The following is a 15728-nucleotide window of genomic DNA, read 5'->3' as shown; positions in this document are numbered from 1 at the left end:
TCCCCACAAATTCGGGGGTGGTATAGGACACAGCAGGCAAGGCAGTCCCCCCACCATCCTGGGGGGGGGGAGTAGGGAGGCTAATTACTCCCATCATAGCCTCCAAATTACCTCGTGTGGGTTGGAGAGATGTTATTGTCAGCCATCTTCTGATGTGCCCCCTAGTGGCCCCCCCAAATCTGGGGACATTCTGGGGACAGACTTTGTCCGGGGACAGATATGCAAATCCGGGGACGGCTGGTAACCCTACCTTAAGGTGCAGAGCAGAAAGAGCTTGCTGAGTAAGGCAGAGACCCTGCACTAGCTTCCTGGCAGGTGGATTATTGATACTTACTATGAGGAGGATGGGTGAGGCATCAGGGAGTCTGGCGTGGTGCAAATGCACCAGCCGAACCAATCCAACACTCCTGCCAGCGCACTATGCTGATGTCCACACCATGGTCCCCTTTTCATCTCAGTAAACAACCCACCCTCCAGGAAGCTAGCAAAACAGCTCCACTCCTTCTAGGAAGCCGCTTCTGGTGCAGAGCATATTCAATGTTATTTGCAGATGAGAATGTGTATGTAGAGAGGTGATTGCTTCTCAGTTTTACATAAAACATTACAGAAAGGGATGGTGAGGCCCCTCAAGCATTTGGGAGCATCACCTGAACAGGAGCAGAAGATTAAAGCAATGCTGGACCCAGAAAAATGCAATTAGTGAGGTTTTACTGAAAAGAACCTTTTCATAAGAATATGTCAAGGTCTTTTTCAGTGTCTCTCTTGTCTTTTATTTTAAAAAGTGTAGCTACACAGTGGCATAGCAAATTAGGTTTGAGAGTTATCATTTGTGATCCAAGGCTGCATCCTCAGTACATGTGATGTGGGGAAAGGCATGGAGATACATGGAGTGTAGAAAAAGCTTTAGTGTAAGCAGTTGCCTTTCACATCATCAGAGAACCCACACAAGGGAGAAAACATTTAAATGCATGCAGTGTGGAAAGAGCTTCAGTGTAAGCAGTCAACTTACTTTACACTGAAGAACCCATGCAGCGGGAAACCAAGTAAATGCATAGAGTTTCAGGAGAGCTTTAGTGGGAGCGGAAACCTTACCCAACATTAAAAACCACAGATGGGAGAATTCACGAGGAGTTGCTGTGGTCTAAGGAGTGGCTTTGGGTCATAGCCCCAGGAGGTAACCACCTCTAGGGAAAACTCTTGCCCCAGTGGGCTCCCCAGAGCAAAACATTTTGAACCAGGATAATCTTTTCTTGGCAGGACGCCCAGGAAAGGAGGAGGAGTTTGCAGGTACTAGGGAGAGACTGAGGGAGTGGGAATAAGATCCACCTGCTCTCCCACCTTTCATAACCTTTGTTCCCATACTGAGAAGAGCAATCCCAACCAGATAAGTCTCTGAAGGACATGGAGCATAGCCTCTGACCTTTTCCAGTCTGAAGGTCACAGGGCCTTATGGGAAGGTTTCCAGGGGCCACATGACAGTGGTGGGCAGGGCCAGAGGCAAAAGTGGATGGGGCAACAAATGTGAATCTTACAGTAGGCTAATTATTACAAATACTCTCACAGCCCTCTCTGTCCTCCATCCATCCAAACAAGCCAGAAACATCACTGGAGCTCAAGGAGATGTTCCAGCCAGGCAACACTCAAGGAGTCAACTAGAGAGGCCTGGAAAACTATGTTTGATCTCCAAGCCCAAAGGATAAATGATGGTCTTTCCAATAGCCATGGTCTAAGCCATTTATGGCTTTATACATAATCACCGACACCTTGAATTGTGCTTGGGAACTTTGGCTCACAGTCTAAATAGTCAAGCACCATGGAGGTTATCAAGGGCCCGGTGAAAACTAGCCACCTCAGGCTGGCTCAGATGTCTACAGCAGAAAGTAAGAGCCATGAACATCCATGATGGGGCTCACTGGATCCTAGCCTTGGAACCTCTTCCCAACAATATCAGAGTTCATCCTTGGGCTGCATGGAGTGGTAATAAAGAAGAGAGCATATGTAGAGCACCTTTTCTTCTTTATGGAATAACTAGTATCCACCCTGCAAGCTCGCCATCCATACTTCCTCCACTGACAAACAGAGCGGAAAGAAGAAGAGGAGGAGGAGTTTGGATTTGATATCCCGCTTTATCACTACCTGAAGGAGTCTCAAAGCGGCTAACATTCTCCTTTCCCTCCCTCCCCCACAACAAACACTCTGTGAGGTGAGTGGGGCTGAGAGACTTCAAAGAAGTGTGACTAGCCCAAGGTCACCCAGCAGCTGCATGAGGAGGAGCGGAGACGCAAACCCGGTTCACCAGATTACAAGTCTACCACTCTTAACCACTACACCACACTGGATTTGGAGCTTTGCTGCAGCTTTGCTGCAGCAGCTCTCACATTGCTAAAGGCAACATCCAAAGTGGCCACTGCGAGAAAATGAACTTGAAACATAAAGTAGGTACAGCATGTTCAGTTAAGATGTGCAGAGAGAGTGCAATGCGTTGAGATTTACCGCAGCTGGAAAATTATGGACAATTGTTTTGCATCCTTCTTCTTGCCTACTACTTTGCATTAGCCATGCATTCATCATATTTTTTTTAATTGGATTCATCACCCGTGAAAGGAAATTCAAAGATAATAAGTGTTGATGCAAAGAGTCACTTCATTCAGGAAATGCATTAGGAATCTCCATACAATAAAGGTTTTTGTCTGTGTCACTTAGTGTTATTTGCTAGAAGTCCCTGTTACTTTAATTAAGTATTGTTTATTTATTTATTTATAAAAAGCCCTGAGACACTTTAAGGTAAACTGTGCAAGCTGATTAAATTAACAGCAGCAATCTGATTTAAAACTTTGATGGTGTATTCCTAAGCATAGTTACTGGAACAGAAGAAATGCCTCCTATATGCAATGAGATTTACTCCCATGTAATACATGTATGCAGGACTGCTGCCTTCAATAATTACCTAATCCAATGCACATTTACTCAAAAGTGCACTGTTCTCAAGAGCTCGCTCCCTAGAATGGGTGTTTGAGAATGCAGCCTAAACGCTGCACTATGAATCATATTTGTCAAAGGTGATATTTCTCTGCATTTCTAGAGGTCACTGTTGATAAGAAAACAGCTTATTTGACACTTATATTTTAAAATAAAACGTACCAGTATGTTGTGATAGGCCTTTTTCATTTCTTGACAGCTTCTAAATAACTGAGAAAGGTCGCCTTCATATGCCTGAATCAAATCCTGAAACATAAAGCACAATCTGGAATGAGTGTCACATTAAAGTCTAATGCGACCTCAAAGCCACTTACAAACATCAATAAAAAAAAATCACAAACACTGGGTTGGAGGGAGTCAAACTTCAATGTTCAGAATTCGCACACACATGCACCACACTCAGACACACACACACACACACACACACACACACACACATATATGCAGGCATCCTCCACTCCTTTAACTTCTCCATCATAGTTGTGGGGTGAGAGGAAGGCTTAAGCAAGGAGTGGAGAACCTCTCCTCTCATACCAGCACTAGGAAGGGGGACAAGCCCACCATGTTATCTGCTAACAACCCTAACCAGAGGTCCCGCTCCGAGGGCCTTCTGGCTGTTCCCTAACTGCGAAAAGTGAAGTTACAGGGAACCAGGCGGAGGGCCTTCTCAGTAGTGACGCCCACCCTGTGGAACGCTCTCTCATCAGATGTCAAGGAAATAAACAACTATCTGATTTTTGGAAGACATCTGAAGGCACCCCTCTTTAGGGATGTTTTTAATGTTTGATATTTTATCATCTTTTTAATATTCTTTGAGAGTCACCCAGAGTAGCTGGGGAAAGCCAGCCAGATGGGTAGGGTATAAATATTATCATCATCATCATCATCATCATCATCATCATCATCATCATCAAAACAACCACATCTGCTTGGAAGTAAGTTCTATTCTACTCAATGAGGCTTGCTCCCAGGTAAGTGGTACTAGGATTGCAGCCATAGTATTTTAATTTTTTAAAAAACATTGTTATGCTGTGTATCTTTCTTCTCTGTATTCATTTGATGATGATGATGATGATGATGATATTTATTTTAGCAAATTGACACATGCTAGCCAGCTGCTTATCTCACCATGGTATAAGTATGAACTGGGCTGTAAATAGATAATAAATTCAATTCCAGTAATAACCCTCTGAAACGCTATTCCTCAAGGTCAGAGAACCCTCTGGTGTGGCATTCAAAGAAATGCATATGGCTACAGCTAGAGGAGAAATTGGCAACACACAATCACATAGACATGAATCTGTAGCATACGCAGAGGATTATTGATCAAGACTGACAATTGGCTTGGCTATACCAAATTACATGACAGGTCATCTTCAGATCCTGGACAAAGAAGGAAAATGCTCCATTGCAGTGGTGTCTTGGATGGTGGGCTTAGATGGAACATAAACTTTAAGCAATAGCAGTAACATGTTCTCCTGGAGCAGTAGGGTAGTTGACAGCATCTCCTTGCTCTGGCAAGTGATGGTGAGGCTTTCAAGCTTTCTTCTTATGTTGTGACAACTTGAAGCTAGTCATAGGATGAGGGAAATAGCCAAACAGAGATTGAATACTTATTTCCTTCTCTTTAACGTTGTTGCTACATCATGCTAGGAGTTGTAGCCATGCAACTTTCTAGAACAGGAATCTACAACATGTAACATGAATGGCATCAAACTGACATGGATCATGACCAGTCAGATGGCCCCTCTGTGCAGAGAGTCCCAGGAAGGGACAAAATCCAAGAGGTTTGCTGAGTGCATGGTGGGCTGCCAAATATCACTAGTGGACATCCCAGAGTCTGTGGTCTAGATCTTGCTTGGTTTTTTCATTTTTTTGGTGACTTGCAGACAAGTTTCTGTGAACGAGGAGTGGGGAATCTTTTGCATTCCCCCATGGGGAATTTTCTGGGGGACACAGACTATGGAGGATGCAAAGCTAGAGGCAAAAATGGGCAGCTCTGTGGATGTGACCCATACCTACATACAGCAGGACACATTTCAGCCATGCAAATCTGTTCATGCCTCTTTATCCTCCATCTAAGCAAGCAAAATGCATTATCTCAGTTCAGTAATTCATTCATTCCAGAAAGCATATGTTACTGTGAGAAGTGTGGCTTAGAAAGAGGGTGAGTGGTCCAGGAAGAGTCGCAAGGGGCTGTAGGGCCACATTCAAAATTTCCCCATTCTTGTCATAAACCCTTCTTTCCCTACATCCAAAAAATCCCTTCACATCTGATCTCTGATATTCTGCATGGTATATACCCATTTAAACATAATCCTGACCACAGTTACCTTCAGCTCTTTGTAAAACTGTGACTCCACAGCTCCTGCCTTGATAACCTTGGGTTTGATTAGTCTTCTGCACTCAGCAATGCTGTCTAATTCTTTCCGTAAAACTAATCACAAAACAGAAAGGAAGAAAATGAGGCATTTTGCCTTTCACACTGCTCTGACTTTATTCATTCTATTTGTTTCAGGAGCTGATACTTCTCATGCACTCACCAATCAATCAATCAATCAATGATCAATCAGAGAAGAATGATAGCTTAATGCGAACCTTTAAGTATGTCCTTTGAGCATGTGGTGCTTCTCCCTGCAATATCCTATTCAACACTTGAGGACAGTAGGCATCAAAATGGGAAAAGGACTGTCCATCGTGAGCTTCTCATAACATGCATAGTATACCTTCTGTACAACACAATAAAGTAGGCTACTGGCTTTCCCCCAAATCATTGCTTTTTCTTCTTGATCTTTTCCACCCCACCCCAGTTTGAAGTTCTCTGACAGTTTTATGCCTTTGGTTACTTGCAAGCATCTGATCAATATCTCACTGCAATCAGTCAAAGGGAGTTTTCCCATCAAACCTTATGGTTTTTCAATTTGGTTTGAAATTCTCTTTCATAGCACTCCCAACTTCTATCTTGCATTTGGCCAGCAAATTTGGTCCCTTTTCAACTGGGATTGGATATAAGCACTGGGACCAAATACATATTCAAAAATATGAAACACAGAAATCCTTGCACTTCCAAAAATACTTTTTGAAAAGTCAAAGTCAAAAGAAGCTGGAATTAAAAAAGGAATTAGTAAGGAAAATTTGGATATGGATGGGGATCATTAAACTAACATTCAGAGACATCCAAACAAGGCAGCTGGAATGTGTGAATGGAATCCAACAATACAGATTATTATAAAGGAATTTGATATATTGCTGATACAATAATTGATTATATGTTGGTATACGTTATAGGAAGTTTATAGTTAAGGTAAAAGTACTGTAATTGTATATTTGATTCTCGGCATCTGACAGGATGCATTTTTGGAAATGGTAAATTATTTTGTTGGTTGGTTAATTAACTACTCTTTCTTGCATGTAATACGTTTTGTAAGATACACACACACATGCCTCTTTGAATTCTTTCTGACTGTTCAATCTTCAAAGGTTTTTGGGCTCTGAAATCTAAACTAAAGTTGTTAGTAGATCTTTCCAAGTGGAATTTTGAGGACAATCATAAAGTTACATAGGAAGGTGCCTTATGCTAGCCGGTCAGACAGTTTCTCCATCTGGAGAAGTACGATCTACTCTGACAGGCAAAGTATTTTGGCAGCAGTACCCTGGAGATTTGAACCTGGGATATTATGCACACAAAGCAGGTACTCTATTACTGAGCAATGGAAAATAAAGACCATGATTCCTTCAACCTCCACAGTAGGCCTCCTGCAGGGATTGGCACTACTTGGGTGCCTTCTTCAGAATGAGACCAGAGAGATTTTCTGTAAGGAGATAAGAAGAGCCCTCTGTTGGAGGCACCATCTGGTCCAGCATCCTGTTTTCAACAGCAGCCAGCAAGATGTCTCAGGAACTTTCCTTGCATCCTTGGCCAACACTAGAATCTCTTCCTTACATGCCTAGCAGAGAGCAGAGAGCACTGGAGCCAGGATGGGGACACGTTACCTGGTTAGTCCAGGGGACAGGAGAGTTCTGGGATGATTTGCTGCATATTTCCATTATCTCAATGCCTAACTCAAAGTTTTGATTTAAATTACTTCCCGAGTCTTTGTTTCTCAAACACACTAAGTTTCTTCTGCCTCCCATACCTCTTCTAAAGGTCAATGGAGCACTGGTTTAAGGCAAAATGAAATTGACTTCTCTATGAGAAATTTGGAAACTTCATTGCCATTACTTAGATATTTCTCCTCAAATTCCCTTGCAGAGACATGACGGGTTAAAATATTGCCATGGCAACCACCCCCCTCAGTAGTTTGAATGTATTTTTTAATTATTATTAAAGAATCAAACAAACCCTAAAAGCTCTTCTCTTTGAGACCTACAAGCTGAACACGATGGAACCCAGTTCCAGGTGACTTCACAATGTGTGAAAAATGCTTTCGGTGAATTCTGAAACCATATTTACATACCTTCAACTTCAGCACTGAGACCTTTGATGGAAGCTGTGGCAAAGCAGAAAAGAAGTCAGATGGTGAACTCAGATAAGTATCTCACATATCTAATATGGAAATGGGTGTTTTGAGAAAAGCAATATTTGCAAGAAAGGAGGGAAGGGAAACAATCCTCTTACCAGCAGAAACAGCTTTAAATTCTGTCAACTCCTGAGAAAATGTAGCCAAATCAGGCTCATGTAAGAAGATCTGTTCCACAAGGGCATGGAGCAAGGTGAAATTCCTCTCCTTCCCTCGTAGCAATGATAACTACAAACAGAAGACAGCAATGTAATTGACAGGCTTGCCTAGATTTGGGGTGTATTATTTTCAAAAATGGAGGCAGCGGGGAAATGTTATAGCTCTAAGGAAAATTTAATAAGAGCAGAAAAAGTGGGGTTAAGATTGCTTTAAGTTTCTATTCAACCTAACAGGATTCAGAGGTCTTTCTGCAAAGGGCTTGTACTACCTTTCTCACTGCATCCTCGTGAAGGATGTTGTGAATTCAGTGGTACCTCAGGTTACAAACACGTTAGGTAGTACCTCAGGTAGTACCTCAGGTTAAGAACTTTGCCCCAGGATGAGAACAGAAATCGCGCGGTGGCTGTGCGGCGGCAGCAGGAGGTCCCATTAGCTAAAGTGGTACCTCAGGTTAAGAACGGTTTCAGGTTAAGAATGGACCTCCGGAATGAATTAAGTTCGTAACCAGAGGTACCACTGTATACGAGCTTGGCTGCAGGATTTGCCAGAAGGAGGTGTACAAGGCCCCATCCAACCGCCTTAAGGACTCCAATCTGAATTTATGTGTAGGGTGTACTTCTTAGCGTTTTCTTCTCCTGAAGATGTTCCACAAGGCAGCAGAGGCTTAGGATCAGATTATCCTTCTCCTAGATGGGCTTCCTTCCCAGGTTGGCAAGCCCCACCTGTCCCTTACTTCCCTCTACAGCATGTGCAGAAACCACCGTCTAGGCCATTGGTCTTGTCCGCTCAATCTGCCAGAGCCAAGGGATACAAGGGAAGTCCCTAACTCATAGACGGTTTGAGATCCAATGGCTACCCTTACTTGTTTTAGTTGGCCAGCTGAAGCCATTCCCAGGGTATGGCCATTCCCAGGGTATGGCCACTGTTGTGTGCTGAGAGCTGAGTTCAGGATGGGGACCAAAGGTGGGTGTGTTGGAATTCAGGCTCGGTCAGAGGGATGTGCCTATCTGCAGGCACCAGCTGAATTCCTTTGACCTCCCTCCGGCGAGGTCCGTTCCGGCGATTTTCCTCAGGCTGTGAGAAAAACACACCAACTGCTTCTCCTCCTTCTCCTCCTCCCTGCATAGTCCCCAGGGAGGGGAATGAGACTCAGACAGAAATGTAACTACATGCTTTATTTCTGTCTATAGCAGTCAAATAGTAAAAGATGTCTGCTCTCTTCAACAAAACAGAGAGAAACTCCAAACTCCACCTATGTACATCCTGTACAGGTCATATGACACACACTGAGCTCATATCCTGTGCTCAATAAGGATGGACTGCCCCTTTGTTTCCATGGCAGCAGTCACACACATCCTGTCTGGCTTTACAGCCACTAGCAGCTGTCTGAGCTGTTAGAGCCTTTGCTTGCTGCAGCATTGCTGCTTTAGAATAACAGGGTGAACTACCTCAGAAGGAGCACCCCCACCAGAGGTGTCCCCCACTACTACCCAACACCTCTAATGCACAGCTCTGCTTTCCCTGGGAAGACATCAGTGAGGCCGAGAGAAGTCTTGTCATCTGGGCAGCCCAGGACCTCCATACACCCTGCCCAGGTATGTGTCCTGGGGAGGTCACTTTGGTGCTGCTAATGCAGTGGTTTGACTTTACCCCTGGAGGTGCACTCCATTGTCTCTTGAGACAGACAGGTGTCAACAATGCCACTTAGGAACTAAAGCTGAGAAATACTACCATAGCTAAGAACCAGCCTGGCTATTGCAATGTTCTTCAGAGACCCTTCAGTGTTTTCACTTGCCTTCAGAAGTGAGGTAGGTGGTGATCTCAGACAGGACCTTCTCCATTGTGACACCCATGTCTGACATACCTTTTCCAGGGAAGCTTGCCATGAGCAGTATTCTACTAACTCGCTCCATCAGCTCAAGACTTTCCACTTTCATAATGGGACTCCCCCCTGTCTCCTCACCCGACTTGTGTCCTCCCCAAACCCACTCCAGGAGGTTAGAGAAACCCTTAAATTTAGGGAGCACAGGAGGAGGGGGAACATTGCATTGTGAAATGCTTCCACTGAAAGAAACAGAGACTTAGCACCACATTGGATTCTATGCCTGGTGTTGACGTTGATGTATTTTTGGTGCCAAATGAAGACCTTTTTATTTGACTTATAAATTTTGTTTTTGGGTTCTGCTTTAACATTGCCTCTGTTTTAAAGTTTATTTTACACTACTCTGCTATTTGGGGCTTTTGGGGGGATGTTCTTATCACTTTTGAGCTGCTCTGAGAAGCCTTTTAAAGGTTGAAGAAAGCCCTCTGCCAGGCTGCCACACACACCAAGCTTCTGAGGGCAGAGGAACTACCAAGAGGGTCCTCTCTGCTGAGTAAATATTACTCCTGGGAATAATTCTTCTGAAGGTTTTATATTTTAAATAGATACAATAACCTATGCATTTTTCACCTTTTGGTATTTGTCCCATTCCTCCATTTTTTGGGGGGTGGGGGGCTTATGCACTAGAGAGACAGAAGGCCCCTCCAGAAATTATTCCTCCACACCACTTGGCAACAGGGCACCCTCCCAAAATTGAATAACTTCAGCTCTCTGCACCCGACCTTTGGCCATGCTGGCTGAGGCTGTTGAAAGCTGGAGAACAACAATATCTGGAGGGCTTCAAGTTGACTGCCGATGCTTCACAGGTTCTCTGATCTTCCACAGAAAACTTGAATGTATTATAATAATAATAATAATAAATTTTATTTATATCCCGCCCTCCCCAGCCGAAGCCGGGCTCAGGGCGGCTAACAACACTAAAACAATACAACATTATAAAACATTATAAAAATGAGTTAAAAACAAAATTAATGGCAACCATAAGCTAAAATCTTGAAAAGATTGCCAAAGGTGTTGCCAGCAGGGATGGAGGTGTTGAGGGTGCTACTCCCTCACACATGCTTTAAATACAGAGAGGGAAAATGTCTGAAGGGGGCTTGACTGGCAAGAATAGCTGTACACCCATGTACAAAAAGGAAAGCAGGTAATGTGGTCTTGGGAGTAACCCACTGGGCGATTTTAACATTGAAAATGGGACATATATATTTCCTAGACAGTGACAAAAGGTTTCACACTCCAGTGTAAAACAGTAAGAACAGTTCACGTAAAACATTGCTTTAAGTCTCCGTAGTGGGATGGAGAAAGATGTCGTCTGGCACAGTAAGGTTTTGTAGATATTTTTCATAATGATAAATGTGGTAGTTCAGCAGAAATATAAGAAAAGGCAAACATCCAAATTGGGGCTCTGAATTGTCGCTTGCATCATAAATCATTCACTCAATATACTGAAATCCCTGGGAAGTGCCATGGTGGGGGGGAAATAACTTCCACTTCTATTTAGAGATGTGGCAGAATTTGATAATATGCTTAAAGGTTCAAGGCTGCCTAGAGAATATGCAGTCAGTAATAGGAGCAGCCAAACAGAAGAGTTTGAGGAAAAGGAAACTGCTCTTATTGCCAACATTTTCAAAGGCAAATCATCAGTCCTGCAAATGGATCACAGCTAATACAACCAAAAAGTCACTTTTACATGGGCATATCCTATTGCATCTTAATTCTGGCCAGAAACTGTTGTTCATTAATTTCTGTTTCGGACAAAATTTTGTTATTTGCAGATGTCCACACATTTTAAATGATATTCCTACAATGTGGAGACTACCAGATGGAAGCCACCATTCTGGGCAACTTCCAATATACGGTATTTACTCAAATCTAATACAGTACTCACCTTTTTGGGCCAAATTACATTGTGAAAATTAGGGTGCGCATTAGATTTGATGGCACATTTACATTCACCAGCAAATACTTTTTTTGGTTTCAAGGGTCTGAAAATTGAGGTGCTCATTAGATTTGATGGTGCATTAGACTCGAGTAAATATGGTGTGTGTATGTATGTATGTGTGTGTGTGTGTGCATATATATATATATATATATATATATATATATATATATATGGCATTAAACATTAAAAAACTTCTCTATATAGGGCTGCCTTCAGATGTCTCCTAAAGGTTGTATAGTTACTTATCTTCTTGGCTCAGGGGTCACATAACTCCATACCCTCCAACATTTCTCTGGTGAAAATAGGGACGTCCTAAGGAAAAGCAGGACGTTCCAGGATCAAATCAGAAACTGAGGCAGCTTCTGTAGATCTGGGACTGTCCCTGGAAAATAGGGACACTTGGAGGGTCTGGACTTAGCCAGAGTAATTTGCACTGAGTCTCCGCATTTCTTTGAAGGGTTTGGATCATCTAGAAAACATTCATCTGAAGGGAATAACATTGCTGTATTATTTATCTGCACTCAGGAGAAAAAGAGAGAGATTTAAACACTTTTTTTAAAGGGAAATTGTACTCTCCTACAATCCAAGCCTTTCCCCAGCAAAACCACTTACTTTAGCCAGAGAAGACAGCTGAAAGCCTTTGGCCTTCTCTCTCCCAGCATTTTCATTTAAGTAGTTCCCAATGGCTAAGATATATTCCAGCACAGCAACAAATCTCGGGTTGTCCTGCAGCTGTTTGCATGCCCTGATCTTCTGGTTTATGAGCTGGAACACAAGGAGGCATCGTTTGATTAAATTGTCAAGGGTGACTAAATGGGGCTCTCTGTATTGTTTCTGGTCAGTCAGGAATTAATCTAGACCATGGGAATCTCAAGCCATAAAAGGGGCCTCTGTAGGGATCTGCCATGAAGACTTCATAGTCAAGATTGCTACATTCTCACACACTGTAATGGCAGGGATCTTCGGCATTCACTTGTGGGCACATTGTGCAACATGTCACTGATGCAATAATAATGGATTAGTGGTAGATTTATACTGGACCACTTTATTAAGAAGAGTTTGGATTTCATATCCCGCTTTATCACTATCCGAAGGAGTCTCAAAGCAGCTAACGTTCTCCTTTCTCTTCCTCCCCCACAACAAACACTCTGTGAGGTGAGTGGGGCTGAGAGACTTCAGAGAAGTGTGACTGGCCCAAGGTCACCCAGCAGCTGCATGTGGAGGAGCGGAGACGCGAACCCGGTTCCCCAGATTATGAGTCTACCACTCTTAACCATTACACCACACTGGCTCGCAATTATTAGTTGTTCCTGCAATGCTTCCCAAATATTAATACGTTTATTGCTATGTGGAGAGGCACTTTTGTGCTATAACAGGCGAGGAAACTGGTACGCCAAGATTGCCCCACAGGCCTCCCCATTTGTCCTGCAAGGCTGCTTTTCTGTTAGTCCTGTGGGCAACATGTTGGCTACACTTGACTTGGAAAGTAATTACATACAATAGCAGCTTCAGAAAGGGCAATTTGGAGCAGTAAAAGTGGTGAGAAGGGGTAACTGGACTCTTTGTGCTGCTTCTATGTTCCTAATCTTCCCTCCCCTTCCCTCCTCTGTAGGGTGACAGACACAGATTGAGGGATCTGTGAAGAAAAAGTCTGCTTTTTGGACCTCACAGGCAGAATAACTGTGAAAGGGCAACTCTGAGCAGAAAACCAACAGGCAAGGAAAGGGTTAATATGCCACCATTGCTGCAACTTTTCCACTTCATGTTACCCCTTTGCAAAGCTGCTTTTGCTTGGAAGTAGCAGCCTTTGATGGCCCTTGACACATTATTGGCAGGTAATATGCCAGTCATTTCATGCTTTGTGTTCTCAAAGAGATACACTGTTAGTTTCAAAAATCAGCAGGAAGAAATAGCAGCCTGAATATTCAATACAGGCAGTAGCTTGTCTTATCTGCCACTTGTGTGCATAATCATATGTCCCCCTGCACCCGGAACACAGGTGTCTCCCTATGGAGGGTTTGTGCAAATCACTGCTTCTGCAACTACACAGTAGGGCAAAAACAGGGTACAAAAGGTTACTCTCTCTTACTCTCCCAGTGCACACTTGTCAATAATCCCAACTCATTCTTATTTTGACCCCAATGTGCTCTTTCAAAACTGATTTCCATAATGAAAAAATGATGTGCAATTTTAACTTGTTCAGATCTTGTTGGGTTGGATATTCTTTTTTCTTTGTTTCTTTTGTCTCTCCCAATATGGATGTATATTTTTCACCCTTCCTTATATTGAGCTCATTAATTAAAGAAGGATTGCCTCCCTAGAGCTGCTATTAGCCATAGAGGGAGAAACATGTGGACTTTAAAAATTAATTTTTCATATTTTCCCATCCACAAGTAATAGCAGCTCCAGTTAAATAAGGGGTGTATGTAATCTGGACCAGGGCTATGGTGTGGGGAAAAGTGTCTCTCTCCTCATGCTGTGACCCCAATCAAAACCGGTGCCCCATACCTGCTTTTCCAAAAATAGAATGACATTGGGAGCACCCAACAGAGAGCTGTTATTTTCAACCAGTATCTGGGAGCAATTGGCTCTAGTTCGGGTTCAAGGCTCCAGAGAGGTTTTAGCATTGATGCTTAGTTGCAATTGACACAATGCAGGAGGTTCTTTGAACCAGCCTTTGTGGTTCAGGTTAAGTTCAACTCCCTCCCTGCAGCCTCTTCAAACTGGATGACTGGCAGTCTTTTTGAGACTGTGGACACCTTGAGCCCCAAACCAGATTTTCATTATTATGTAAAACAAAACAGTCAATGTTGGATGTATTGCTTGGGCACCTAGACTGTGTTTCCATAGGTAAACAAGAATGACAAATATCTCAAAAATTAAATCTCAAACAATATCTACAAGGTATCAGCTGTGTTGATTGGCATGGACTGTGTCATCGTTCATGAGGTATTACCTTCTGGAGGTGCTATTTCCGCTAATGAACTCTCTCAGGTTTTGACTTGCCCAAGGCTATTTTAGATACCCCAGCAGGTAGCGCATATTGTATTTCAAAATCTAGACGATCTCAAATTTACTTTCATGCTAGTTATGACTCTCTTGGCTATCAAATCCAGGAGCAACACATAGATCATCAAAACCTTTCCCCACATTTCTTTTGAATAATGCAGTGAAATGACAACTTATACATCAGGCTGCCCGCATTATTACAATATGAATGTCAACGACATGACGGGTGAGTTGCTTTTTCCAAGGAAAATCTCTGCTCACACACATACGTAGATAGACACGCCGGCTTTTAAAATTGACATGGAGGGCATCTGGTGCTTTATAGTGCATCCCTAAGCATGTTGACTCAGGAGTAAGGATGGCGGGGGGGCAGGAATTCAGTTTAGTTCACATTTAAAGGTGAACCTACCTAATTCTCACTTCCTAGAACAAAATGCAAACCAAAATACAGCCATCCCTCAAAATTTGTGCTTCTCCAAAGCTTGCAATGCAGTTTTCCAGCCAAATAACATATACAAAAGAAGGTATTGAAATGTATAATTCTTCTGTTTATTTTATATTTGCCTGTTTATGTTTGGCTATAACATGCATTTGGTTCCCTTAATGATAACTTCGATTTAGCATATCCAAACTGATGTGCTAATGTGAACTTACGACTGGGGGGGGAAACAAAAACACCAAGAGAAAGCAAGTTTGACAGATTCACCCCAGTCCCCTGAGTACAAAAGGACTTTATCCAATGTAAGTATGGATAGGATTACAGCAAGCTCAATGTTTAAATTTATTTAAGGCACACACACACACACAAATATAATATTCTTACCCACAGAAATCAAGGTATGATACTTACTGGCCGCAGTTCAGCCATGGATTCTGGTAGTTCACGAATGGAATGCAAGAGGTCAAGTTTCTTGCATAAATTAGGTATTTTACACATCTGCATAAAGGAAAGGAAACTCAGAAAAGATTCCTGTTGTCCTACATAAGAAAATTTTAAGCTGCCTTGTTAAATCTGTTCTAGGGGTTCCCACAACCCTCTGAAGCAGATTTGAAGAGGGTTTGGAGTTCCACTGGGAAGTTCCACTGAGCAAACATAAATCCTTGCTCCAATGGAATGTATTCATTTGATACCACCTCGTCAATTCATGAGAAAATTGTGCTCAAAAATGATCAAAATGGAAAGGTAGAGGGAAATTGGTGGAATTCCCATGCATGAGCTACAGGGTTGTTGTTGAAT

At 42.8% G+C, this 15728-nt stretch overlaps 1 protein-coding gene across 3 annotated transcripts in view; it reads right to left on the bottom strand.

Annotated features, from left to right (window-relative positions):
- The window catches only part of LOC309344847, a 92172-nt gene that overhangs the window by 12942 nt on the left and 63502 nt on the right, over nucleotides 1–15728 (bottom strand). For all 3 annotated transcript variants that reach the window (XM_081867674.1, XM_081867676.1, XM_081867675.1), the window contains 6 exons: nucleotides 15342–15428; nucleotides 12095–12247; nucleotides 7598–7727; nucleotides 7437–7469; nucleotides 5313–5416; nucleotides 3142–3225 (listed from right to left, as the gene is read on the bottom strand). In XM_081867674.1, the coding sequence (XP_081723800.1) occupies nucleotides 3142–3225; nucleotides 5313–5416; nucleotides 7437–7469; nucleotides 7598–7727; nucleotides 12095–12247; nucleotides 15342–15428 (591 nt within the window). The remainder of the gene's footprint in view (nucleotides 1–3141; nucleotides 3226–5312; nucleotides 5417–7436; nucleotides 7470–7597; nucleotides 7728–12094; nucleotides 12248–15341; nucleotides 15429–15728) is intronic.

This window comes from Podarcis erhardii (assembly GCF_964252035.2).
Source record: "Podarcis erhardii genome assembly, chromosome: 6".
NCBI classification, from domain to species: domain Eukaryota; kingdom Metazoa; phylum Chordata; class Lepidosauria; order Squamata; family Lacertidae; genus Podarcis; species Podarcis erhardii.
The sequence above is the reverse complement of the archived record's forward strand: the minus strand, read 5'-3'. Positions and strand labels throughout refer to the sequence as shown.